Source organism: Sus scrofa, chromosome Y (assembly GCF_054392235.1).
Source record: "Sus scrofa isolate SSC_HxYL_T2T_F1_AM1 chromosome Y, Sscrofa_HxYL_maternal_Yorkshire_Landrace_v2.0, whole genome shotgun sequence".
NCBI classification, from domain to species: Eukaryota; Metazoa; Chordata; class Mammalia; order Artiodactyla; family Suidae; genus Sus; species Sus scrofa.
The window spans coordinates 10,682,722-10,707,996 of NC_139402.1; the positions used below are offsets into that span (position 1 = coordinate 10,682,722).

General features: G+C 40.1%; 2 protein-coding genes across 5 annotated transcripts in view; one reads left to right on the plus strand and one right to left on the minus strand.

Annotated features, from left to right (window-relative positions):
- LOC100625207 (ubiquitin carboxyl-terminal hydrolase 9X) overlaps positions 1–2,619 on the plus strand; it is a 176,986-nt gene extending 174,367 nt beyond the window's left edge. For all 4 annotated transcript variants that reach the window (XR_014836125.1, XR_014836124.1, XM_021080952.2 and 1 more), the window contains one exon: positions 1,081–2,619. Coding sequence is in view for 2 of the 4 variants with exons in the window: in XM_021080952.2 (XP_020936611.1) it covers positions 1,081–1,218 (138 nt within the window). In the remaining 2 variants the exon portion in view is untranslated. The remainder of the gene's footprint in view (positions 1–1,080) is intronic.
- Positions 2,620–3,870: 1,251 nt separating this feature from the next.
- Positions 3,871–25,275, minus strand: part of LOC102162178 (ubiquitin carboxyl-terminal hydrolase 9Y) — a 112,475-nt gene continuing 91,070 nt past the window's right edge. Inside the window, exons 15-17 of the mRNA XM_085009007.1 lie at positions 18,974–19,147; positions 16,090–16,231; positions 3,871–5,820 (exon numbers count right to left, since the gene is read on the minus strand). Coding sequence (XP_084865133.1) covers positions 5,758–5,820; positions 16,090–16,231; positions 18,974–19,147 — 379 coding nt within the window. The 3' untranslated portion in view covers positions 3,871–5,757. The remainder of the gene's footprint in view (positions 5,821–16,089; positions 16,232–18,973; positions 19,148–25,275) is intronic.

Sequence of the window (25,275 nt, forward strand, 5' to 3'; positions counted from 1 at the left end):
AGCAGGGCATAAGACGTATATGTCGTGTGATACTGATGTTGATCTAGGCACCACACTTTGAAAGTCAATTCTTTTAGCAGAGTATTTGGTGATAAATATTTGTTAAGGAGTTCGCATTGTGGCTGAGCAGAAACAAATCTGACTGGCATCCATGAAGATGCCGGTTCAATCCCTGGCCTTGCCCAGTGGGTTAAGGATCTGGCGTTGCTGTGAGTTGTGGTGTAGGCCAGCAGCTACAGCTCCAATTTGATCCCTAACCTGGGAGCCTCCATAAGCCACAGGTGGGGTAGACTAAAATAAAATAAAATAATTTTTAAACTACTTCTTAAAAGTACTTCTCGGAGAGTTTCTGTTGTGGCACTGCAGAAACGAATCTGACTAATATCCATGAGGACACAGGTTCAATCCCTGGCCTCGCTCAGTGGGTTAAGGACCTGGTGTTGCCATGAGCTGTGGTGCAGGTCACAGATACAGCTCAGATCCCACGTTGCTGTGGCTGTGGTGTAGGCAGTTAGCTGTAGCTCTGATTCAACCTGGGAACTTTCATATGCCAGTGGTATGGCCAAAAAACCCCCACTTCTTAGTGAAACTTAAATCAAATTTTATCATAACCTCAGATTTATGTGTGCATGTCCTCAAAATACTGTTTATCACATGTACTTACTTGTAATTGGGGAATCAGTTTCTGAGTTATTTTAGCACTACCGTATGAGTATTTTGTTTTAGTTTTTTTTTTTTTTTTTTTTTTTTCTTTTCTCTTTTTGGGGCCTCCCCTGAAACATCTGGAAGTTTCCAGGTTAGGTGTCACATCAGAGCTGCAGCTGATTCTGAGCCATATCTGTAACCTGTACTGTAGCTCTCTGGATCCTTAACACTGATTGAGGCCAGGAATGGAATCCACATCCTCATGGATACTAGTTGGCTTCATTACCACTGAACTGCAACGGGAACTCCATATAAGTGTTTTTAAAAGATAAATCCCTAGGGGAAAAGACGCATATCTACTTTAAACAATCTTTAGTTATGGTTTTTCATTTTAATATGAACAGTGTGACATGTTGATCTGTTTCATCTTCTCAGAACAATCACGTTCACGGACAGCCATATACAGGGCCAGCAGCACATCACTTAAACAACCATCAGAAAGTTGGCCAACGAGCACAAGAAAATTATGAAGGCAATGAAGAAGTATCCGCATCTCAAATGAAGGATCAGTGAAATGCCCATAATTAACTGGTTCCTTTAAGACCAGGCACTCAGGCCTTAGTCCAGACTTCTTCTGTATCTGGCTAGTACTCAAAACTAGAGAAGTTGCTCAGTGTGAAGTGGAGAGTTGATTCATTGTCTCATTTGCAGAGATGTGCAGTCCGTATATAAGCCACTACAGGAGGTCGTGTATAATGTTTTATAATAAATGGCTAATCTAATATGTAAATGGCAAAGATGTATATAGTATATTAATGTTTGACTGTTAATTCTTAAGCAAGAAAATTTTTTTTGGTGAATGTCAGTGATTTACAAAAAATAATTTTTTTGTTACGTCCACTGCATTCTGCAATCAGTATTGTCAGCTTCATGGCAATTGGGTCAAGTCTTTAACTGCACCCCCCCAAAAAAGGTAACATTAAAAGAGCCCATTCACATCAGTCACACCAGTAGTTTCTTGTTAACTCTTAGTTACTGGAACTATGTAAGGCTTTGAATTATATCGATGTTGGAAAATTGGTCATTTAACATGTTACAACATATTTTTCATTATCTTTTTGTCCTGATAATATGTTAATCGTTTTAAAGCTACAGTCATGCATATTTAGCTAGGCTTCACACTCAGTTTGTGTAGCCACGAGGACAACGTTACCTGAATGAGAGCAGTTCCTCAAAGTAACAGCTGTATTGCACACAGCTTTTACTTCTTACACAAAGAATAAATACGAAACAAGGGAAGAAATGGGACAAATAAGCAGTTTTTGGTTATATGTATACTTCATGTTTAATGTTTGACTGTTCAGCCTCTTGATGGGATAAAGAATGTGAAAGAATTGATAATAGTAATTTTAAAGTATTAAAACAGTATGTAAAATGTTGCCATACTGGAATGTGGGGAGCATAGGACAAGACTGTATTTGGTGTGCTTGCTTTATTTTTTTGATACAGCTTTTTAGGTTAAACTTCTAAAATTTTGCTTCAACTAGAGCCCAATGAAGTGGTCATCATCAGAGTTCACATTACTTTGAAGTACAATTGCCCCAAAATGTGTGGCTGATTTCTAGTCAGTCATAATTTTACTTGAAAGCCAAAGTGTCCCAGTGTCTTTTTCATTCCAAAACTCTTATTGTTGTAAAGTTTAATTGAAACATAAATTTCTGGTTAGTTAATCTAATTCTGAAGTAATATTTTAGAATAAACATTTGTTTCAGGATTCCAGGAAACTCATGAGTAAATACTGTATTTAAAAAAGAACTGGTAATTTCTGAATGTGTGTAATATTTTGGAACCTGTCTAAAAACCAAATATCCCTGCAAAGAGATACAGCCGATCCTATACTATTTAAATATTTTGCTGTTTTGTTTTATAGAAATTATTTTGCTGAATTCACAAATAGAATTTGATTTAAGAAGACTTTTGTCCTATGGTGTGTTTTTGTTTCCTGTTACTCTTTTCTTTGCTTCTTAGAGAGACTACACATCAAAATTGCTTGCATAGAATCCCTTGGCATGGCAGTGAATTCAGCATTTCTGGCATATTGAGATATTATATTTAAAATGATTTGCCTTTTTCGCATAAAGAGTTGCAGAAAAGATAAACAATTAAGTATAGAAACGTTTCCTGGAGTTCCCGTTGTGGCTCAGCCGGTTGAGAATCGGATATAGTGTCCTTGAGGATGAAGGTTCAATCCTTGGCCTCAGTCACTGGGTTAAAGCTGTGGTGTAGTCTGCCAGCTGCAACTCCAAAATGACTCCTAGCCAGGAAGCTTCCATATGCCACAGGTGGAGCCTTAAAAAGAAAGTAAAAAGGAAAAAAGAAGAAAAAAAAAAGAAATTTCCTAAAGTAACTAGTCTCAGGCTTTTGGCACATTTCTGTAGACAGTTCTTGTTAATGTGCAGTAGTTATATTGTACCAAGTTGCTGTGAACACTGGGTTAGGAAATACTGATCCCATGATACTGGGTTAGGACCTTATGAATCTCTAGCTATATTTTTCAACCCATAGATATGTAATCTTCTTTCATGTGTGTTTCTGTTTAAAAACACTTTATTTCATATAGATTGTTGATTGACATTGAACTCGCTGCTAACAGCACTTACAGACTCATGCCTAAATGATGCTTATCTAAAACCTAAGTTCTCCTTAAGTTGTGATACAGCCTTCTTGTGCTTAAGAACATCACATAACTCAAAACTTTCTGCTTGGGGTCTGTTTTATTTTATTCTACCTTATTCTATTTTTATATATTTATTTATTTTTTTAGGGCCACATCTGTAGCATATGGAAGTTCCCAGGCTAGGGGTTGAATTGAAGCTATGACTGCCAGCTTACACCACAGCCATAGCAACACAGGATCCGAGCCATGTCTTCGACCTATGCCACAGCTCACGGCAACACCAGATCCTTAACTCACTGAGCAAGGCCGTGGATGGCACCTGAGTCCTCATGGGATCCTAGTCAGGTTCGTTAACCACTGAGCCATGAAGGAAACTCCAGGTTGGGGTCTGTTTTAAAATCATCACCTGATCCCCCCCACCCCCAACCCAAAGAATCCTTTTTATATAGAGCTGAAATATGAAGGCACATTTACCTGGAAACATTATCAGATGCATAAAAAAATTGCTGCTCTCTCTATGATGGTGGATAGCAACAGGAATATTGATATTTGAAGTTATAGATAAATTTTATTGGACATAAACAAATTGAATAATTTTGAAATACAGTGTCTGCAAATACTGAGATTTGGCTCCATGAATTAATGAACACTAGGTTTTCTGTAACATTAGGAAATTTAAAAACAGAGATTTTAGTTTTAAATTTTAATTATAGTTCCTGTCATGGCTCAGTGGTTAAAGAATCCAGCTAGGAGCCATAAGGTTGTGGGTTCTATCTCTGGCCTCACTCAGTGGGTTAAGGATCTGGTGTTGCCGTGAGCTGTGGCATAGATTGCAGATGTGGCTCAGATCCCGCGTTGCTGTGGCTGTGGCGTAGGCTGTCGGCTACAGCTCCAGTTGGACCCCTAGCCTGGGAACCTCCAGATGCCACAGGTGCAGCCCTAAAAAAACAAACAAAAACGACAAAAATTATAGTACATGTGCCTTTTAACAGATAACTTTATAGCATGAGATTCAAATTAGTATTTTTAACTTAAAATTACATTCTTCAACAATAGTGAACTAAATACGTCATAGGAATACCTCAAAGATACTGCAGGTTTAGCCAGACCGCTTGCAAATCACAATAAAGTGAGTCACATGAATTTTTGGTCTCCTGGTGCATAGAAAGTTATACTATACTATAGTCTAGTAAGTATACAATGGCATTTTTGTCTCTAAAAAATACACATGCCTGGAGTTCTCATGGTGGGTCAGGGGTAAGGAACCCAACTAACATTCATGAGGATGCAGGTTTGATCCCTACCCTTGCTCAGTGGGATAAGGATCCAGTTGTTGCTGTGGCTGTGGTATAGGCCTGCAGCTGCAGCTCTGATTCAACCCCTAGCCTGGGAACTTCCATATGTCATGGGTGCATTTTCTTTCAAGAAAAATTATATACATTAATTTTAAAATGCTTAATGCTTTAAAAAACATGCTAACCATCTTCTGAGTCTTCAGTGATTCATAGTCTCTTTCTGGAGGATCTTGCTCAATTTTGGTGGCTGCTGACTGCATAGGGATATAGTTGCTGAAGGCTGTGGTGGCAATTTCTTAAAGTAAAACCACAATGATATTTGCTGCATTGATACACTCTAACTATCATGAACACTCTGTAGCATGCAGTGCTATTTGATTAGGATTTTACAGTGGAACTTTTTTTCAAAATTGCTGTCAGTCCTCTCAAACACTGCCGCTGCTCTGTCAGCTAAATTTATGCAGTACTCTAAGTCATTTGTTGTCATTTCCATAGCTCACAGCATCTATAGGACTAGATTCCATTTCAAGGAACAACTTTCAGTTAGATCATCAGGCTCCACTTCTAATTCTGATTCACTTGCTATTTCAAGGGCATCTGTAGTAACTTCTTCGCCTAATGTCTTGCACCCCTCAAAGTCATCCATGAGGATTGGACTCAACCTCTCACAAAACTTTTTTAGTAATTTACTATTTTTGAAGTTACCCTCATTAATGTTTTTTCACTGTGGGGGTTGGGGTGGTATTTGTGCACAGAGGATGTCCAGTTGACTACAGATCATGCAGAGTATAAGTGTGTCAGTTGTCAGAAAATTCAACTATGGTTAGCTTTGGCAAAGGCACCTGTGGTAAAACTTCCAAGCAAAATCCAGTAGCAGGGATGGGCCCAGCATGGGCCAGGAGGTACACAGATGGGATCTTTTTCCAATAGAAATCTGTTGTTTAGCTGGTATTCTCCTGGCCCCTGGCCCAGGAACTTCCAAATGCTGTTTGTGCAGCCAGGAAAAAAAAAAAAAAAGGAAAAGGAAAAATCTATTGTTTAGGGTAGCCACCTTCATTAAATACCTTACCTAGATCTTCTGGGGGTATAGATCTTACATCAGTGCTTGCTTTCTTTCCTAAAACCTCATGCAGATGTGGCTCAGATCCCGTGTTGCTGTCTTCTGGCTTCAGCTGTTCTTCCGCAGCTTCCTCGCCTCTCAGCCTTCAGAGAATTGAAGAGAGTAAGGCCTTCCTCTGTGATTAGGCTTTGGCTTAGGAGTGTTGTGTCTGCTTTGATCTATCAAGGCCATTTAATCTTCCTACACATCAGCAATAGAGCTGTTTTACTGCCTTAATGTTCTGTGTTCAGTGAAGTATCAATTTTAATTTCCTTCAACAACTATTCCCTTGTAGTTAAAATTTCACTTACTTTTGCACAAGAGACTTAGCTTTCATACTCTCTGCGCTTGCAATATTTATCAAGTAAAATGGCCATTTTATATGGGTGTGATTAATAGCATCCCCACACCATTACAATAGTAACACCAAAAATCATAATCATAATAGCAACTATAATGAAAATGTTTGAAACATTGTGAAAATTTCCAAACTATGACACAAAGTGAGAAAATACTGTTAGAAAAATGACACCAATAGGCTTGCTGGATACCAGATTCCTACAGACCTGCTTGTAGAAAATGCTGTGGCTGCAAAACACAGTAAGGTGAAATACAGTGAAATGAGATATGCTTATATTTTATCAGATTGACCTTTACTCATATAAAATACATCAACTGGAAATTGCTTATTGTATTTTTTGTGTACCATAGGAAAAATTTAATGACTTCCTTAGCTTTTAAAAACTTTCTATTTTTCTTCTTTCAGAAAGATTCCAAACTGGACTGCTTTGAATTTATGAGCCACCTTGTACAGCTAAAGTCTCAGTTTTTCCCTCAGTTTGAGGAACATGATCTCAGAGTAAGAAGCTTAGCCAAGAGATGTTTTTGTGTGCAAGTTTTTTTATATATTTAACTATTAGATTTTCATTAATGTACAAACTGAAATTTTAAGAAGAATGTTATTGTAGGAGGAGCACGTTAGTGATTTTCATGTCTTTTTCTAACATGTATGACACATTTTAATTTCAAGTCTTCAAATGATTATTTAATTCTTCCTCAAATGATTCCTTGGGTAACATATATGCTTCTTTAAGTGTTTATGGAGATATCGATAGCCTTCCACTTGAAAAAAAAAAATCCAGAATTCTGAATTTTAAGATTATATAAAAATATAAAAATTCTATTTTGTAGAATATATAATAAACGTTGAATGTACTTCAGTTATAAAGTCTTTGAAAACAAAAATTTTCACGGCTAAGATCAGAGTATTTCGTGGCATATTTTGATAAACCCTTAAGATTTAAGGCAGACCTTATATAAGGACCTAATAATTGTTGCTTGAATTTTTTGTTGTGTATTGTTTGTTCCTCAATCAAAATTCAATTCTTAGTGTTTTTCCAATTAGCAATTGTATACAAAAATTAGAAATGCTGAACTGCTTTGTGTTTCTTCATGGTTAACGTTTGTGACATATGTAAATTTAATATTTAATTCTATTACTGGTTTAAAAGATAAAGGCCAGGAGGCATTTCAATTTAAGTTGCAGTAAGTGGTGAAAATAACAGCTATGAGTATTCAGAATAATTTCTCCCAATTTTTATTTGTATTTTTCCCACCTATGCTCATAAGTTATTTTTGCTTTTTTTGGAATTTTGCATGAATATAGAATTTTAACTGAATAAGAAAATTGAAGGGTTTTTTGTTTGTTTTTATAATTTTTATGGCTGCACCTGCTGCATGGAAGGTCACAGACTAGGGGTCGAATCAGAGCTACAGCTGCAGGCCTATGCCACAGCCACAGCACTGCGGAATCCGAGCCACCATGTCTGCAGCCCACACCCCAGCTCACAGGGACACCAGATCCTTAACCCACCAAGCAGGGCCAGGGACTGAACCTAGGTCCTCCTGGATCCTAGTCAGGTTCGTTACCTCTCAGCCATGGTGGGAACTCCTGAAGTATATTTGACAAATAATATTTATTATTTTATGGAAATTTCCTTTTTAAGTTCTTATGTTATTCAAGTGTCCCCAAGACCACCAACAGGTTTTATAATTCAATTGAAAGACAAAGAGAATTCAGTCGAAGCTGTTAAATTTGGTTCAAAGTTACAGTTTTATTATGATGGAAGGATATAGATTAAAATCAGCCAGGAAAGGAAGCAAATGAGGTAGTTGATGGAAGTTTAAATTGCAAAGCTCTTGGCTGTCTTCACCCACTGAAGCCGTTAACAGTGCTAACCTCCCAGCAATGAAGTTTGACAATAGGCACAGAGTTTTGCCAATCAGAAAAGCTCACATAGGAGTTCACTGGTTGCATAATGGGTTAAGGACCCAGCATTGTCCCTACTGTGGCTCCAGTTGGATCCTTAGCCCTGAAACTTCCAAGTGCACAGCCAAAAAAGAGGTGGCAGGGGGTGGGGAGGAGTCACATGGACCTTGATACACTGGGTTTTTATTGGCTCAGTGGTTTTGTTAATATGATTTACTTCTTGACAGTGCAAGATTCCTAAACCCCACACTGTTATAATCCAAGGCCAACAGGTAAACAAAAGACAGTCTTCTCAAGCAAAACATTCTAAGACTTAGAGGCTAACATCTATTTCGATGAGGTAAATGATTTATTACATAGCCCAACTTATTCTTTGTTTTAACATCAGAATGATTATATTTGAGAATTTATATTCAGTCATATTTATAGACAGATATAGCAATATGTGTGGATGCACCTGACATCTGAAGAAACTAGCATAAATGGAGATTTAAAGAAATAATATGTCCTTTATTATAAAACAATTGTTTTCATATTTTTGTACTTGCTTGACAACTCATTTCTCCCCCCTTGATCTGCTTATTATATCTTATGACAAACTTGTGCGGAACATTTGGCATGGACGTTGGGTGGTGATTAGTTAAATGTAGTTCTTCCTCAAGTAGTCATTTAATGTGGGTATCACTTCCTAAAGAGGCTTTAATTAAATCTCCCAATATATTTGATCAATATTGATACTATCATAAGAGCTACTTATATAAAGTATTTGAATCTTACCAACCATGCCAATATCACAAATTAGTCAAGATACAACTTTTTTGTTTGTTTTTTCAGGGTCACACCCATGGCACGTGGAGGTTCCTAGGCTAGGGGTCAAATCAAGCTGCAGCTGCCGGCCTACACCACAGCACAGTAATGCAGGTTCTGAACTCCATCTGTGACCTTTACCAGAGCTCATGGCAATGCCAGATCCTTAACCCACTAAACTAGGCCAGGGATCTAACCCGCCTTCTCCTGGATACTGGTTGGATTTGTTACTGCTGAGCTCCAACAATTGGCTATGATTTTTCTCTGTGTTTCAAGGCAGCTGGACACAAAGCCAGTCACCTGTCTCTCTTCACAGGCTTGCACTGAGTCTAATTTCCATTGTGTGCTGGTGTACAACAGGTCTAGCTCCCATAATGATTCAAACTGATAAACTTTGTGAGTTTAGGCAGTCCTAATGACTCATATTTAGCCTGCCTAGACAAGACTGGCCTGCTAGCAAACTTAAAGTTTTCTGTTTTATGATACAGTTACGAGGAAGTGTTCCCCAACACAGTTTTCAACTGAAGTTTCACCTTAATCCCACCAAATTTTGTATCCACATACTCTCCCAACTTTAGCCACCACCCCAAATGAATTTTACCAACAGATCTTAGAATCAGAAAGAGTTGGTCTTCCATGTCAAATAATCCCAGAAAAGTCTCTTTTCCATCCCCTGTCCAGTTTACCCACACTTAGGTATATAGCATTATTTTCCTCCATCCGCACATTAGAGTTCAAGTCAGAGGAACCCTGCCCCCTGTCAATCATTTATTTACTTACTTACTTTGCTAAACCTGTGACAAGTGGAAGTTCCCAGGCCAGGGAGTAAACCCTTGCCACCACAGTAACCGGAGCCACAACAGTGACAACACCTGGATCCTTAATCCACTGAGCAGCAAGGAACTTTTTAATCTTTAGCTTGATTCCTCTGCCAGCGTGTCTCCCCAGGCAGTTCATTATCAGGTTTCTCACTGTAATTTTTTTTTTTTTTTTTTTTTTTTTTTTTTTTTTTTTTTGCCTTTTTGCCTTTTTGTCCTTTTAGGGCTGCACCCATGGCATATGGAAGTTCCCAGGCTAGAGGTCTAATTGGAGCTGTAGCTGCAGGCCTATACCTCAGGCACAACAACACCAGACCCAAGCATGTCTTTGACCACCACAGCTTACAGCAACGCCGGATCCTTAAGCCACTGAACAAGGCCAGGGGTCGAACCCACAACCTCATGGTTCCTCGTTGAATTTGTTTCCGCTGTGCCACAACAGGAATTCGTTTCCGCTGTGCCACAACTCCTCATTGTCATCTTTTCTTTGGCTTTTTAATTCCTCCAGATTTGGTAAATTCTATAAGTTTGTTTATAGTCCATTAATACTGGGGAATCAGCAAGGGCTTCCATGGGTTAAACTAGCCTCCAGCAGTACTACACTAAGACATTTGTAACCACATCATTATCTGTTTTATTTGTTTTGCTTAATAACCACCTAAAATTGTCCCTTCTAAAAAAATAAAATAAAACTGTCCATCCTTTGCAAATGATTGTTTAATTCTTTTCTTTACCTTCCTCCCTTTCCTTTTTTTTTTGTCTTTTGTCTTTTTGTCTTTTGTTGCTGTTGTTGTTGTTGTTGCTATTTCTTGGGCCGCTCCCGCGGCATATGGAGATTCCCAGGCTAGGGGTCGAATTGGAGCTGTAGCCACCGGCCTATGCCAGAGGCACAGCAACGCAGGATCCAAGCCGCGTCTGCAACCTACACCACAGCTCACGGCAACGCCGGATCGTTAACCCACTGAGCAAGGGCAGGGACCGAACCCGCAACCTCATGGTTCCTAGTCGGATTTGGTAACCACTGCGCCACGACGGGAACTCCAAAATTTTTTTTTTTTTTTTTTTGCTTTTTAGGGCCGCACTTGCGGCACATGGAGGGTACCAGGCTAGGGGTCGAATTGGAGCTGTAGCCGCCGGCCTACACCACAGCCACAGCAACGCGGGATCCGAGCCGTGTCTGTGACCTACACCACAGCTCATGGCAGAGCCAGATCCTTAACCCGCTGAGCAAGGCTAGGGATTGAACCTGCAACCTCATGGTTCCTAGTCGGTTTTGTTTCCGCTGCGCCACAATGGGAGCTCCCCTCCCTTTCCTTTTGAATAGGATTCTTAGCACGGGTACAACCCTTCAGAGAAACCTCAGACAACAAATCCAATATGGCTTCTTAGATTATTGCTTAGTTTTGCAGCAGTACAGCTACAGAAGGTATGCATGACTCTAATGATAGAATTTACCTTAACAATAGCATAATTTCCCTGTCTGGTAACAGTCCTAAGGCTATTAGCTATACCTCTAACTGGCTGAAATCAGCATGATGTGGCACTAGAATCTGCTGGAACATATATCATTTTGTCTTTTATAGATAATAATTCCCAAGAGATTGTTTATTTAGCTTCCTTTCAACTTGCATCCAGAGAACCAACTCCTTGGAACTCAGGGCTACCATTTCTAAATTATACTGAACATTTGCAATTTTGGTAAGCAATCTTGGGGCAGCAGCAATTCCATTCCATTGGTGGCTGTCTAATCCCTTAGGAAACAAAGGATCATCAACCCCCATCCTCTCATCTTTCCTCTTTCCAAACACTATATTTCAGTGAATTGGGATTATTCTAGCTAATCTCACTTCCAAAAACAACTATAAAGTCCAGTAGTCATAAATCCACTGTAGGATTCAACCATAACTACCTTTTTAGAGCTCACTGAATACGCTTAGTTACGGTTTATCACAGCTAAAGAACATGGATTAATAAAAGCCAAGGTAAGAGGCATGTGAAGCAGAATGTAGGTGAATTATAAAGCTCCCAGTGGACCTCTCTCATTAGAGTTGTGGACAACACTAACTTCTCCCACTAATGATGTAAAACAACACACCCAGAGAATTACATGATCAAAGTTCATCTGAGTGTTGCGGTCCAGAGTTTTTAATGGAACTTTGGCATGCAGACATGATTGATTGCTTGCTGGACTGACCTTATCTCTACTTTCTTCAGAGGTCAAACTGATACCACACCACAAATCACATTATTAGCGTAGACTATTAGCCTTGACCCAAAGTCCTTAGGAAGAAAAAGCCACTTAATAGCAGGTCATTATAAGTCTTGGTGATTACCTGTAATGAGCAAAAGGCAAATACCAGACCTCTCTGGGTAGGATTAATGCTTTGTCAAATTTTGGTCTTTCTGTCGCAGGTACTGTATTTTGATAATTCACTGTCCACAGCAATATAAAATTTCAATACATAATATTCTTTTTTTTGCATAACATTCTTAAACCATTAGAAATATCTCTTCAATAATACAAAAATTGTTTTGTGGCTGTGGTGTAGGCTGGCGGCTACAGCTCTGATTAGACCCCTAGCCTGGGAACCTCCATATGCTCTGGGTGTGGCCCTAAAAGGACAAAATACAAAAAAAAAAAAAAAATTAAGGGGAGAATAATTACGGGGAGCCCTTCGTAGTGAGGAGCCCCCTGTCTTCCCAGATCTTGGTGTAAGAGTAAAGGATATAGTAGGCATATTTGGAGTCAGTCTAAATGTTTGCCTCTTATCCTGAAGTAAGACAAGGGCTTGAGGAAGGGCAATGAATTCTGCCTTTTGGGCAGTGGTTCCTACCAGAAGAGAGTTAGATTCTGTGACCTCCTTAGGAGAAACTACTGCATGTCCTACCCACCCTCTTCCCATGCTGAGAGAAGGAGCTGCCATCAATACACCAGGTAGAAAAAGCCTTAGGCAACGAATGGTTTGAAATGTTAGCAAGGTACAGTGTTTTGAAATCCAAAATTTCCTCACAAGAATGTAATCTTTTCCTGTTGGGGATGGGTGAAAGCATAGGAGGGTTGAGCAGGGGGCTTTTGGCTAAGTGTATGTTGGGTGACTTGATACAACCCAAATGAAGCTCCTGTATTCTGCAGGGAGACAGATTTTGAGTGGCTTTATGTGAGAGAGATCTAGGAGGTTATATGTACACTAGACTGTGGTGGACTGTCTGAAGATGAGTTTTTTGCTCTTGAATGTTAAGAGGGCAGCTGAAGCTAGGGTCCTCAGATAGGCTGGCCATCCCCGGACTGTGGCATAGCTGCTTTGAGAGGTAAGCAACAACTTGAATATCTGGTCCCTTGTCTTGTCTCAACAGACCAAGTGCTGCTTCTTCCCTTTCTGTTGTACAGAGTTTGTGATAAGCCAAGAAGGGGGACCTCAGGCGGAGATAAGGGCCCACTTTAATTTAAAGAATGGAGCTGTAATAGTGACAGCAAGGTCCAGTGGCTCTATTAGAGGCCCTTTGGTGGCTTGGTATAGGGACAGGCCAAAAGTCCAAAGTGGGGGAACCAGATACAGAGGAATCCTACAAGCCCAAGGAAAGATGGGAGTTCCTATTTGAAATGGGAGGATAGAGAAAGGCAATGAGTTGTTTTCTACCTACAGTGGTAGCACAATCTTGGGAGTAATAGAGAGTCCAAGGGATTTTGACCTAGGGGTCCAAAAGTTGAGCTTTAGTGGGAGATACCCAATATCCTTAATCAGCCAGGTGGTTTAAGTGTTGTTGTACGTTTGAGAGATATCATAAGATGGGCTACAGACTAAGAGATCATCCCATCCACATAATGGAGGAGGGTATCAGGGGTGAGAGAGAGTAGTGAGAGCTAAAGCTAAGGCCTGCTCTAAAACCCTGGGGAATGACCATGCAAGTAAGCCGACTTGATTGGTGAGTGTTGGGGATCCATACAGCTAAAGGCAAAAAGGTCTGAGACCTGGTTGTAGAGTGATAGTAAAGAAGGCATCCTTAAGACCAAGTACTGTGAAACTATAGATATCTGGGGGAATAAGAGATAGGCTGGCATAGGGGTTGGCAACCACAGGTGAGCTGGAAGGACTGACGGGTGTATAATGCAGAGATCTTGAATGAGGCAGTAGGAAACTTCTGACTTTTTTACTGGTAGGACTGGAGGGTTGAATGGGGAGAAAGTAGGCCACAGTAAGTTTTGAGAAAGAAGGTAGTTAATGGTAGGTTGGAGGCCCCTTCTGCTCTCCAGGACAAAGGATATTGAAGTGGGCAGGGGTTTGTGGACTGGTCTTTTAACTCAGTTTGAATGGGAGAATGCTGCTGAGCTATGGAATGGGTTGAGGTGTCCCACACCCACGGCAAAAGAACGGAGGCTGGGAGAGGTAGCTTATCATGTTCTGTGTGAGCAAGGGTGAGGAGAGAGGGCTCAGAAAGAGAGACAGGAGTGAGAAGTGTGAGGGAGGCTCTGAAATTAGATAAAATGTCTCTGCCAAGAATTGGGGCTGGACACTTGGTTAATATCAGGAAAGAACAGCTAAAGGGTGTCCCTGCTGAGGTGCAGTTTGGAAGGGGCTTTGGTAAGGGTTTGGAGATGAGACCACCAACATGCACAATAGAGACTTGAGAGGGGTGTTTGTGACCTGTTAATTGAGGTTGTGCTGAGTAAGTGGCCCCTGTGTTGATAAGAAAGGAGACCAGCTTACCTATGACTAGCAGAGTTACCTGGGGCTCTGATGGAGTAGTAGGGGTTGGGACCAGGGGGGTGGTACAGGACACCCTCAGTCTTTTGTGACCAGGCCAAGGAGGCTTAGCAGGTTGAGTTCAATGATTCTGGTCTCTCTGTGGGGAGGTATGTAGTGGGGGAGGGTTGGTCACAGTCAACCTTCCAGGGGCCTCTTTTGTCACACTTGAAACATGCCACTGGAGGGGCCTTGGGGAGGTTGTTTTTGTGAGGGAGCCTATGTATTTGAGAGCCCTGAATGGCAGTTGCCAGCACTGGTGTTTAGCCTGATCTCTTTTTAATTTTTGGCTTTCAGCCTGTTCATCCTGATTAATACCTTGGAGGTGAGGCTCTAGGGATCCTGCTGAGGGGTTTGAGGGCCATCATCCAAATATTTTTGCTTTTTAGGGCCACAGCCACAGCATATGGGAATTTGCAGGCTAGGGGTCAAATCAGAGCTATAGATGCTGGCCTATGCCACAGCCTCAGCCACAGCCACTTGGGATCCAAGCCTCATCTGTGACCGGCATCCCTGGACTCGCTCAGTGGGTGAAGAATCTGGCATTGCCATGAGCTATGATATAGGTCGCAGATGCAGCTCGGATCCCAAGCTGCTGTGGCGTAAGCCAGCAGCTACAGCTCCAATTAGACCCCTAGCCTGGGAACCTCCATATGCCATGGGTATAGCCCTAAAAAGACCAAAAACAAACCAAAAAATTATCCCACAAACTGTTTCAGTAACAACAAAGAGTATTAGTTGGTGAAGTCCAAAAATCGTATCTGGTCTTAAGAAATGCAAATAGTTCTGAAAGTCTGATGTAACCAAATAAAACTAGCACACAGTATGTCTAAAGCTGTAAAGTATATCTAAAGCTCACAGTAGTTATAAGCCAAAGTTAAGAAAAAGGGAAAACATTTTCTGTTATCTCTTCAGGTTTTAGGAATGTGTTTCAGTGCAGAAATGTAAAGTAACTTGTGCATCTTGTAAACCACAAGACAAAAAATGGTATCAAGTTATGCTGACTTCTAAAATTAATCACTGAGGGAGTTCCTGTTGTGGTTCAGGGAGTTAAGGACCTGATGTTGTCTCTGTGAGGATGAACACAGGTGGATTCAATCCCTAGCCTGGCTCATTGTGTTAAAAATCTGGTGTTGCTGTGGTATAGGCTGGCAGCTGCGGTTCTGATTTGATCCTTAGCCCAGGAATTTCCATATGCTGCGGGAATGGCCATAAAAAGAAAAGTTAATCACCGGAGTTCCCATTGTGGTGCAGTGGAAACAAATCTGACCAGTAGACACAAGGATGTGGGTTCAACACCTGACCTTGCTCACTGCATCGGAGATCTGGCATTGCTGTGAGCTGTGGTGTAGGTGGGAGACATGGCTTGGATTCTAAGTTGCTGTTGCTGTGGTGTAGACAGGCAGCGGCACCTCCAATTCTACCTCTAGCCTAAGAACTTCCATATGCCTCGGAGCGGCCCTAAAAAGCAAAAAAAAAAAAAAAAAAAAAAAAGAAAGAAAAGAAAGGAAAAAAAAAGAAAAAGTTAATCACCAAATTCAAAGAATTTTTCCAGGTTCATTATTATTTTCTTTCAGTATTGTTTCCCTGACAACTCTTTAAATCAGTTATCACCTTGACTCCCTCCCTATAGCACTGTAGCAAAGCAGAAGTAAATGTTAAGGTTAAAAACAAACAACTTTGAAGTTTTCCAGTTCTATCAATGCATCCCCCTATGCATTAACAAACAATACATACCTTTTTATCACATTTTTCACAACGGTATGCATTTGCACCTTCCAATAAATCTCCTTTGATATACTGTTCCAAAGAATCAAGAAGGTTTTGGTGATTTCTGATATCTACATTCAGAGTTGTAAAAGATTCTTCACACTCGTATCTAAAGATGTAATTTAAGAAACAGCAAAGGGATTATTACCTAGGTAGCTAAATATTAGCTTGAGTTGTGAACTTGGCAAATAACACATTTGCAGTATGTACGTCAAATGCATTAGCCATAGAATGTTGCTCATAAACAATACGTATCTTTCCCTGACCATTTGCTTTGTCCTGGACAATGTATTAGATTCCATACCCACATTTTTGCTTATCTTCAGCTTTAGAAAAAACCTGCTAGACATATGCATCTATCCCTATTTTACAGATATGGCGACTGCAGGAGAGTGATAGTGAGGACGTGACAAAATACTAATTACACTATAGCTTAGAAGGTAGAGATGAAGCTTGTCTGGACTCGTGGCTTAGTTCTTTATATTCTTTCAGTATACCTATACTATTTAAGTATTAACAATTCGTGGAAGGAGTCCCCATTGCGGCTCAATGGTTAACGAATCTGATTAGGAACCATGAGGCTATGGGTTCGATCCCTGACCTCGCTCAGTGGGTTAAGGATCTGGCATTGCCATGAGCTATGGTATAGGTCGCAGATGCGGCTCGGACCCCAAGCTGCTGTGGCGTAGGCCAGCAGCTACAGCTCTAATTAGACCCCTAGCCTGGAAACCTCCATATGCCGCAGGTGCGGCCCTAAAAAGACACACCCCCACCCACACACCCCCACACCCAAAACACAATTCATGGAAAGAGAAAGGTAAAGACTCATCAAATTGAGAAAAAGTCTATTCATGAACGGATTTTTTTTTTTTTTTTTTTTTTTTTTTTGCTTTTTAGGGGCGTACCCGTGGCATATGGGAGTTCCCAGGCCAGGTGTCAAATCAGAGCTACACTTGCCTGCCTACACCACAGCCACAACAATGCAGGAACCGAGCTGTATCTGCAATCTATACCACAGCTCGTAGCAACACCAGATCCTTAACCCACTGATCGAGGTCAAAGATTGAACCTGTAGTCTCTTGGTTCTTAGTTGGACTCATTTTGCTGAGCCATGACAGGAACTCCATGAGCTGAATTTTTAAATGTTCCTCTACTTGTGTGGTACAAAATACCAACAAATATTTATGGCACTTAGATGCCAAGTTCCAACACATGCACAAGTTCAAACATCCAACAAACCTGTACATCTCTCTATTCTACAGAGTCATAAAATTTAGTAGAGAGAGTAGATAACATAGGATGGAGTCAGTCATTTAGACTGTGATGATGTTTTTGGAAAAGGGGCTTTCAGGAATTCCTTTTTTCCTCCGTCCCTCCCTCCTTCCTTCCCTACCTCTCTCTCTTTTTCTTTTTTGTTTTTTTTTTTATTTTTTTAGGGCTGCATATGGAGGTTTCCAGGGTAGTGGTCCAATTGGAGCTGTAGCTGCTGGCCTAAGCCACAGCCATAGCAACTTGGGATCTGAGCCGTGTCTGCGACCTACACGACAGCTTACTGTAACGGTGCACCCTTAACTCACTGAGCGAGGCCAAGGACTGATGGGTACTGTCCTCATGGGTACTAATTAGATACATTAACCACCGAGCCACGACGGGAACACCAGAAATTTCTGATGACACCCTTAGAAACTCAGAAAATAGGACATAGAGTATACATTCTCAAACATTAAATCTACTGATCAACATATTAAGAGTGCCCACCACACATAAAGCACAGGGGATATTATGTCTTACAGTCCTTCATACTTGGAAATTTGTAATTCAGATAGAGGGGAAAAAAAAAGCAAGTACACAAATGGAAGTATTTATGAATTGCTTATTACACATTTCCACTGTGATAGGAAACTATCGGCAGAAGAAAAAAGTCTTAGAGGATGAAATGATGTTAACAGTTTCTCCTGCAGTATAGGACATTCTAAAACAAACCAGTACTCAAAAATATTAAAAAAATGTGGGACTCTTACATACTCCTAAACTGTCTTTTAATTAGACATTTCAAATAAAATTAATAAGACTAATTTTGTTGGAATATATACTTCATTTGCCAATGAATATCTTCATTTGCCAGAGCAAAAGAATTATGAATAATTTTGACAACTAAATAAAAAACTAAGGACTGATAGGAACAGGTGACAGAGAATTCACTCACACCAAAATAATATTTACAGAATAAAAGAATGGCTTTCAGAAAATACTACCCTATTTTGATAATTTGAGTGAGAAAGAATTTTGTATTATAGGAAGGCATACTAAGTCAATTACTATTTTAATTATAATATACCAGGTAAATATCTTATGGTAACTACAGTTTTATCAAGAATGCCATTTGATTTCTTAGGATATGACAAAACATACAAATGTAAAGAGAAAATAATGAGACACTGAGTAAAATTACAGAAAATAAATGTTACTTAAACCCCTGTTCCGCAAAACAGTAGGGTGTAACGAAGTGTAATAATTGTCTCTGCTTTCATATGTAAGTACCAGTGAAAATGTTATTTATACTACGGAAAAAATAAAGAAATATTAAGTACGTATTAAAAACGTTACGGAGTTCCCATGGTGGCGCAGCGGAAACAACTCTAGCAGGTTCAATCCCTGGGGATCCAGCATTGCCGTGGGCTGTGGTGTAGGTCGAAGATGCGTCTCGGATCTGTTGCTGTGCCATAGGCCACCAGGCTGCAGCTCTGATGAGACCCTTAGCCTGGGAATCTCCATATACTTCGGGTGCGGCCCTAAAAGGACTAAAAGACCAAAAAATAAAATAAAAATAAAAACGTTAACTAGTACTTACCTATGTGGGCAGCCTTGGCAAATCTTCTGATCAGCAAAGGACCCTCCCAAGACTTGGCTTAGAACAGCTGGATGTCCTAAAGCTTTCAAAGCTTCGTCTAAACTATCCACCAAAGAATTAAAAAACTCTAAGGCGTCGTGTTGTTCACGTAGATTAACAGGTTCACCCCAAAGCCTAAGAGAAAAACAGAAAAAGTGATATTCTCCATCCTCAGAATGTATGTATTTTTTTCTTAAAATAAAAACAACAATGAGATTAGAAATACAGGTTGACGCTGTGTTCCTTTACATGGAAAAGGGAAGTAAACCAATGCATATTACGTATTGGATGGAAAAAGGAATAGAAGTGAAGCTTACGGTAAAATAGGTACTCCAGTGTTGAATGGCAGGTGTTAAGAACTATGTCTGTTTTGGAGTTCCCCTTGTGGCTCAGTGGTTAACGAACCCAACTAGTATCCACAAGGACACGGGTTTGATCCCTGGCCTTGCTCAGCAAGTTAAGGATCCTGTGTTGCCTTGAGTTGTGGTGTAGGCTGCAGATTCAGCTTGGATCTGGCATTGCTGTGGCTGCGGAGTAGGCCGGCAGCTATAGTTCCGATTCACCTTCCAGCCTGGGAACCTCCATGTGCCATGGGTGCGGCCCTAAAAAGACAAAAGACAAAAAATTTGTGTTTGCTTTATAAAACACTATATTCATGAATTCTGGATTCAGGTAAAAAAACTAAAAATACGTTAGTGCTATATTGAATTTAGGTATATAATTCACATAATTAATTCCATTATCTCATCAAGATGAGAAGGAAAACAATCATATATGGATATTATAATGACTACTTTCATTTAATTCTGCTTAAATCTGGGGTTACTACACTGTGAAATTCATAGCTATTTATCCATAACTAAAGCAATTTTTCCAAGTGAAAAGAGAAGATTTCCTCTATTCTAGAGTTAATGTATATTTTGCAATGTGAATGGATTTAAAACATAAGCCAACCAATCTTGAGAAAACAAAATACTGTGTGCACACAAAATGAAAACCGAGGCTGTGAAAACCCAGGTCATTCAGGAAGATCTCAAACAACATCCAATTTAATATTTATAGAATAATGTACATAAGAGAACAGAAACAGATTCAACTTTAGCAAAAGACAAGGCAAAACCTTTTTTTTTTTTTCCCCTTTTCTTTTTGGCTGCAATTCAGACTTAAGCCACAGCTGCAGCAACACCTTAACCCAGTGTGTAAGGTGGGGACTGAACCTGTGTCCCACCACTCCCAAGACACTCCCATTTGCCACAGAAGGAACTCAGAGACAAGGCCAAATATTAAACCTGCTGAGAAAGGTTACTTTCTTCTGTGTATGGGGGTATGCTTTAAACAATTTAAAAAATTGGCTGCTAATTTTAAAAAATTACTTTTAAATTCACACATAGTAACACTCAATCTTCCTGAAGCACAGTTTATGATCTTTACCAAATACAAGCTGTTGTGTAACAACCACCACTAGCAAGATACCAAACCATACCTCAATCCCTCACCAAATTTTCTTTCTTTTTTTTAGGGTTGCACATACAGGCTAGGGGTTGAATCAGAGCTACAGCTGCTGGTCTATTACAGAGCCACAGCAATGCCAGGTTCAGGCCACCTCTGAGACCTACATCACAGTTTGAGGCAATGCCACTGAGCAGGTCCAGGAAATGAATCCAAATCCTAGTCAGGTTCATTTCGACTGAGCCACAACGAAAATTCCATTCCCCAAGTTTTCTAGTGCCACCGTTCTAATACAATACCTATTTCCTTGAATCGACTTTTTAAGTGTTACAGTTCCCTAATTATTCTGTTTCAAAGTCACCCAAAGTGTACATGCTAGTCAGTATTTCACAGTGTCACTATTTTTTTTTTTTTACCAATCTAATTGATGTATGTACAGTGGTATTTCATTGCATGCTTTCATTCACTTCCAATTTAGAAACACTGCATTTAAATTGCTTTTCTTATAGAAGGCATATAAATTAGTTCTATTTATCTTATCTGACAAACGGTCTTTTAACTGGATCGCTTTACATCTTATGTTAGTGCTATATTGAATTTAGGTGTATAATTCACATAATTCCATTATCTTATCCTTTGTTTCCTGACCCTTTCTGAATTATTTAAATATGTATTGATATTATATTTCAATGCATCTAGTGGTGTTTTGCTATGTATCTCTTCGTATTTATTTTAATGTAATAACTCTAAGCTATTACTCAGATCATTCTTAACTTGCCATGCAGAGTTATTTTCTAATTCAACTAACTCACAAAAGCCTCATAGCCAAATAATGGCCTTTACATTTCTCTCTTTATAATTAATAAACGTATTATAATAACACACACTAAATGATCTCTCTATGGCTATTTTGCTTTTGATATTTAGTTAGTTAGTTAGTTATTGATTTCTTTTTTCCAGGACTATACCAGCAGCACATGGAAGTCCCCTGGCTAAGGTTTGAATTGGAGCCTTGGCCGCTGGCCTACACCACAGCAACAGCAATGCCAGATCTGGCCTGCATTCATGACCTATGCTGGATCCTTTCACCCACTGAAGGAGGCCAGGGATCAAACGCATATCCTCACGGACACTAGTCAAATTCTTAACCTGCTAAGCCACAATGGGAACTCTTGCTTTCAATATCTAAACAAATTTAAAGAAATCAGAGAAGAGTGTTATAAATATCCAGTATTTCGCATTTGTTTCTCTGCTTTTATTCTTGAAATTCCAAGTTTTCCCTAATCAGAACTATGTTTAGAATTTCTTTTAAAGCAGATTTGATTGTGAATAAATTCTTTCCAAATTTCCCTTTATTTGAAAATGTACTTAGGGAATTTCCCTGTCCCTTCAGAGAATATTTTTATTAGATAAAGAATACTGAGTTCGGAGTTCCCTTTGTCGCTCAGCGGTTAACAATCTCAACTACAATCCATGAGGATGTGGGTTCAATCCCTGGCCTTGCTCAGTGGTGAAAGATCCAGCATTGCCGTGAACTGTGGTGTATGTCAGACCATCGCTCAGATCCCGGGTTGCTGTGGCTGTGGTGTTGGGTGGCAGCTGCAGCTCCAATTCAACCCCTAGCCTGCGAACCTCCGTAAGCCTAGGGTGCGCCCCTAAAACAAAGAAACAAACAAAAACAAACAAACAAAAGGACACCGAGTTCTTTATTTTTCCCTTTGTTTCCCATGTCTTTGTTATCTGCTCAAGGAAATCACTACCAAATCCAATATCATGAAGCTTTTCTTCTTTGTTTTCTTCTAAAAGTCCTATCATTTACCGTTTAGGTTTTTGGTCTATTTGGTAAGATGGAAAGACCGAAACCTTTGTTCTAAGATCAGGAATACGGGCAAGGATGCCTGTTTTTCACATCAATATAGCTGGCAAAAAAAAAAAAAAGAAAGAAAGGCATCCAAACTGGAAATTCTAAAAATCCAACAAAAAAACCCTGCTAGAATTCAGTAAATTCAACAGAGTTGCAAGATCCAAAAATCAACACCTAAAAATCAAGTATGGAAGGGTTATTATTAATGCATACAGAGTTTCAGTTTAGGAAGATGAAAAGTTTTGAAGGTGGATGATGACATACAAAATGCCAATGTTACTGAACTATATACCAGCAAAAATTTAAACAGTATACTAACTTCTGTGTTATATACATTTCACCATGAAAAAATTTCAGTAAGCTGGAGTAAAAACCTGAAGAAGAAAAAATAGGCAAAAAGGACTTCATCAAAATATAAAATTTTTCTGCATCAAAAGATACTACTAAGAAGGAGCTCCAGTTGTGGCTCAGTGCTAATAACTAATATCCATGAGAACATAGGTTCGATCCCTGGCATTGCTCAGTGGGTTAAAGATCTGGCGCTGGAGCTCCCATCATGGATCAGTGGAAACAAATAAGACTAGTATGCATGAGGTTGCAGTTTGACCCCTGGCCTTGCCCCCCAGTGGGTTAAGGACTGGGCATTGCCATGAGCTGTGGTATAGGTTGCAGACTCAGCCCAGATCCTGCTGTTGCTGTGGCTGTGGCATAGGCCAGGAAGCTGTAGCTCTGATTTGACCCCACATGCCATGGGTGCACACACACACCCAAACATAAAGCACAAATGGCCAATGGCCACTAGGTACATGAAAATGAGGCAGAATAATAACTCAGATAGTGGAGGAGCACACGCTTTGAAGCATTCTTAGCTATGGCTATTGATTAACGTTTTATGGCATAAGGGCTCCAGAGAGTAACATCCCCATTGGGCTTGTTTACTACAGGGAGATGGACATTAATCTCTAACCCACTCCTCAACTGATACAAAAGCAATGAAAGGAATGGTGACTCTCTCTCAGTCTAAGGGAAGAGAAGGGAAAAGAAACCATAAAATTTCCATCCCTAAGACCCCTATTGGACAAGGACTGATATAGGTAACTGGGCAAGGCCAGTGGGAGAAAACCACATCTTTCTGGAACCTGCACTGGTAACCCCATCTTTAAGGTATAAAAACCCCTATAAGACAATAGAAAGGAGGGCCATCCTGGGAACTGTTTGCTTTCCCGTAATAAAGACTTTGCTTGCTTGCTGCCTGTGTGTTCTCAAAGTCCGTTCACTGGCTTCGTGAACAAGAACACAGATTCCAACAACAACTTTCTGACATCAAAAAGATGCTCTGCACTGAAACACAGCAGAGCCCTTTGGAGCCTTTGGACACAAATCCTTTCTCTGTCCCCCATTTCTTTCTCTTGTCTTTTTAGGGCCAGACCCATCGCATATGGAAGCCCTCAGGTCAAATTGGAGCTGTAACCGCCGGGCTATGCTACAGCAATGCCATATCCAAGCCATGTCTGGATCTACACCACAGCTCATGGCAACACCAGATCCTTTAACTCACTGAGCAAGGCCAGGGATTGGAACCTGAATCCTCTTGGGTTCACTACCACTGAGCCATGATGGAACTCCCCCACTTCCCGTCTGTAGGACATGGGCCTCCTTCAGCCTCCATGACCTTCTCCGAGTTCCCAGGGGCAGGTTCAGACAGGTGCTGGTCAGGGAAGGGAGGGGAGGCAGAGACCAGGGAGGAGCCGTCAAGACACAACAGCACCGCCTTGGGGCAGGTTCTGGTTCCCTCTCAAAGAATACACATAATGATGTCTTTGAGCTTTTCTGCAGAATTATAACCCGCAACAAACGGAAGTTGTTAAGTACGTGAAGATTTATTTTTTGTAGGACCACAAGAACCAGTCCCAGGCTCTGAAGAATGAAAGCTTACATCTACCCTGACCCTTATTTGTTGCCCTATTTTCCAGCCCCCAAGGGAGGGCAGAGTTATTTAGGGCATTAGCCTGTTGTGACCTCCTTTGCCAAAGAAAGCAATAAAATTTTTTTTTCTCCTTCACCCAAAACTCTGTCTCCATGCTTCTATTTGGCACCAGTGAACAGAGGCCACTGGTGCATTTGAAAAAAATGCTGCTAGTCATTATGGAAACAGAAATTAAAACCAAAGTGATTTTACCACGCTACCTCTACTAGAAGGTCTACATTAAAGAAGCAAAACAAAAACCAAACCCAAAACAACGCAAAAGTCCTACATGACCACCACCAAAACAACACAAACCCCCAAACGCCATATATACTGGCATGGATTTGAAAAACCGCAACCCTCTTATTTTGGTGGTGAGAAAGTAAGATGTTACAATGGAATGTTTAAGCTTACAGAGTTAGCCTATTACCCAGCAACTGCAATCCTAAATATATACTAAAAGAAATAAAAACTTAAATCCATACAAAAACTTAACACGAGTGTTCGCTGAAGCACTATTCACAATGACTAAAAGGTAGAAGCCATTCAAAGGTTCATCAATTGCTAAGCAAATAACCCAAAACATGGTGTACCTACGCAAAACGGAGTATCAATTCGGCCATGAGATGAAGTGATGAGAATATTCGGGAACCAGACAGTGGGATGATGATACTCGTGACAGTACAAACATTTTAAATATACTTAAGAGCCACTACTTTTAAATGGTTACATTGGTGAATTCTGTTACATAAACCTTGCCAAAAAAACCCACAAAGCAAAAACCCCCCACACATTATGAGCACAATGTGTGTCTAGATTATAGGTTAATACCAAAGTGCTTGATAAACTGAGCTTCTCCCTAACATAGAAAGAGTAACTGTGAAGACAAAAATCATAAATATAAACTTACTGTAATTTATTTATTTATTTTGTCTTTCTCTCATTTTTCAGGGCTGCACCCACAGCATATGGAGGTTCTCAGGC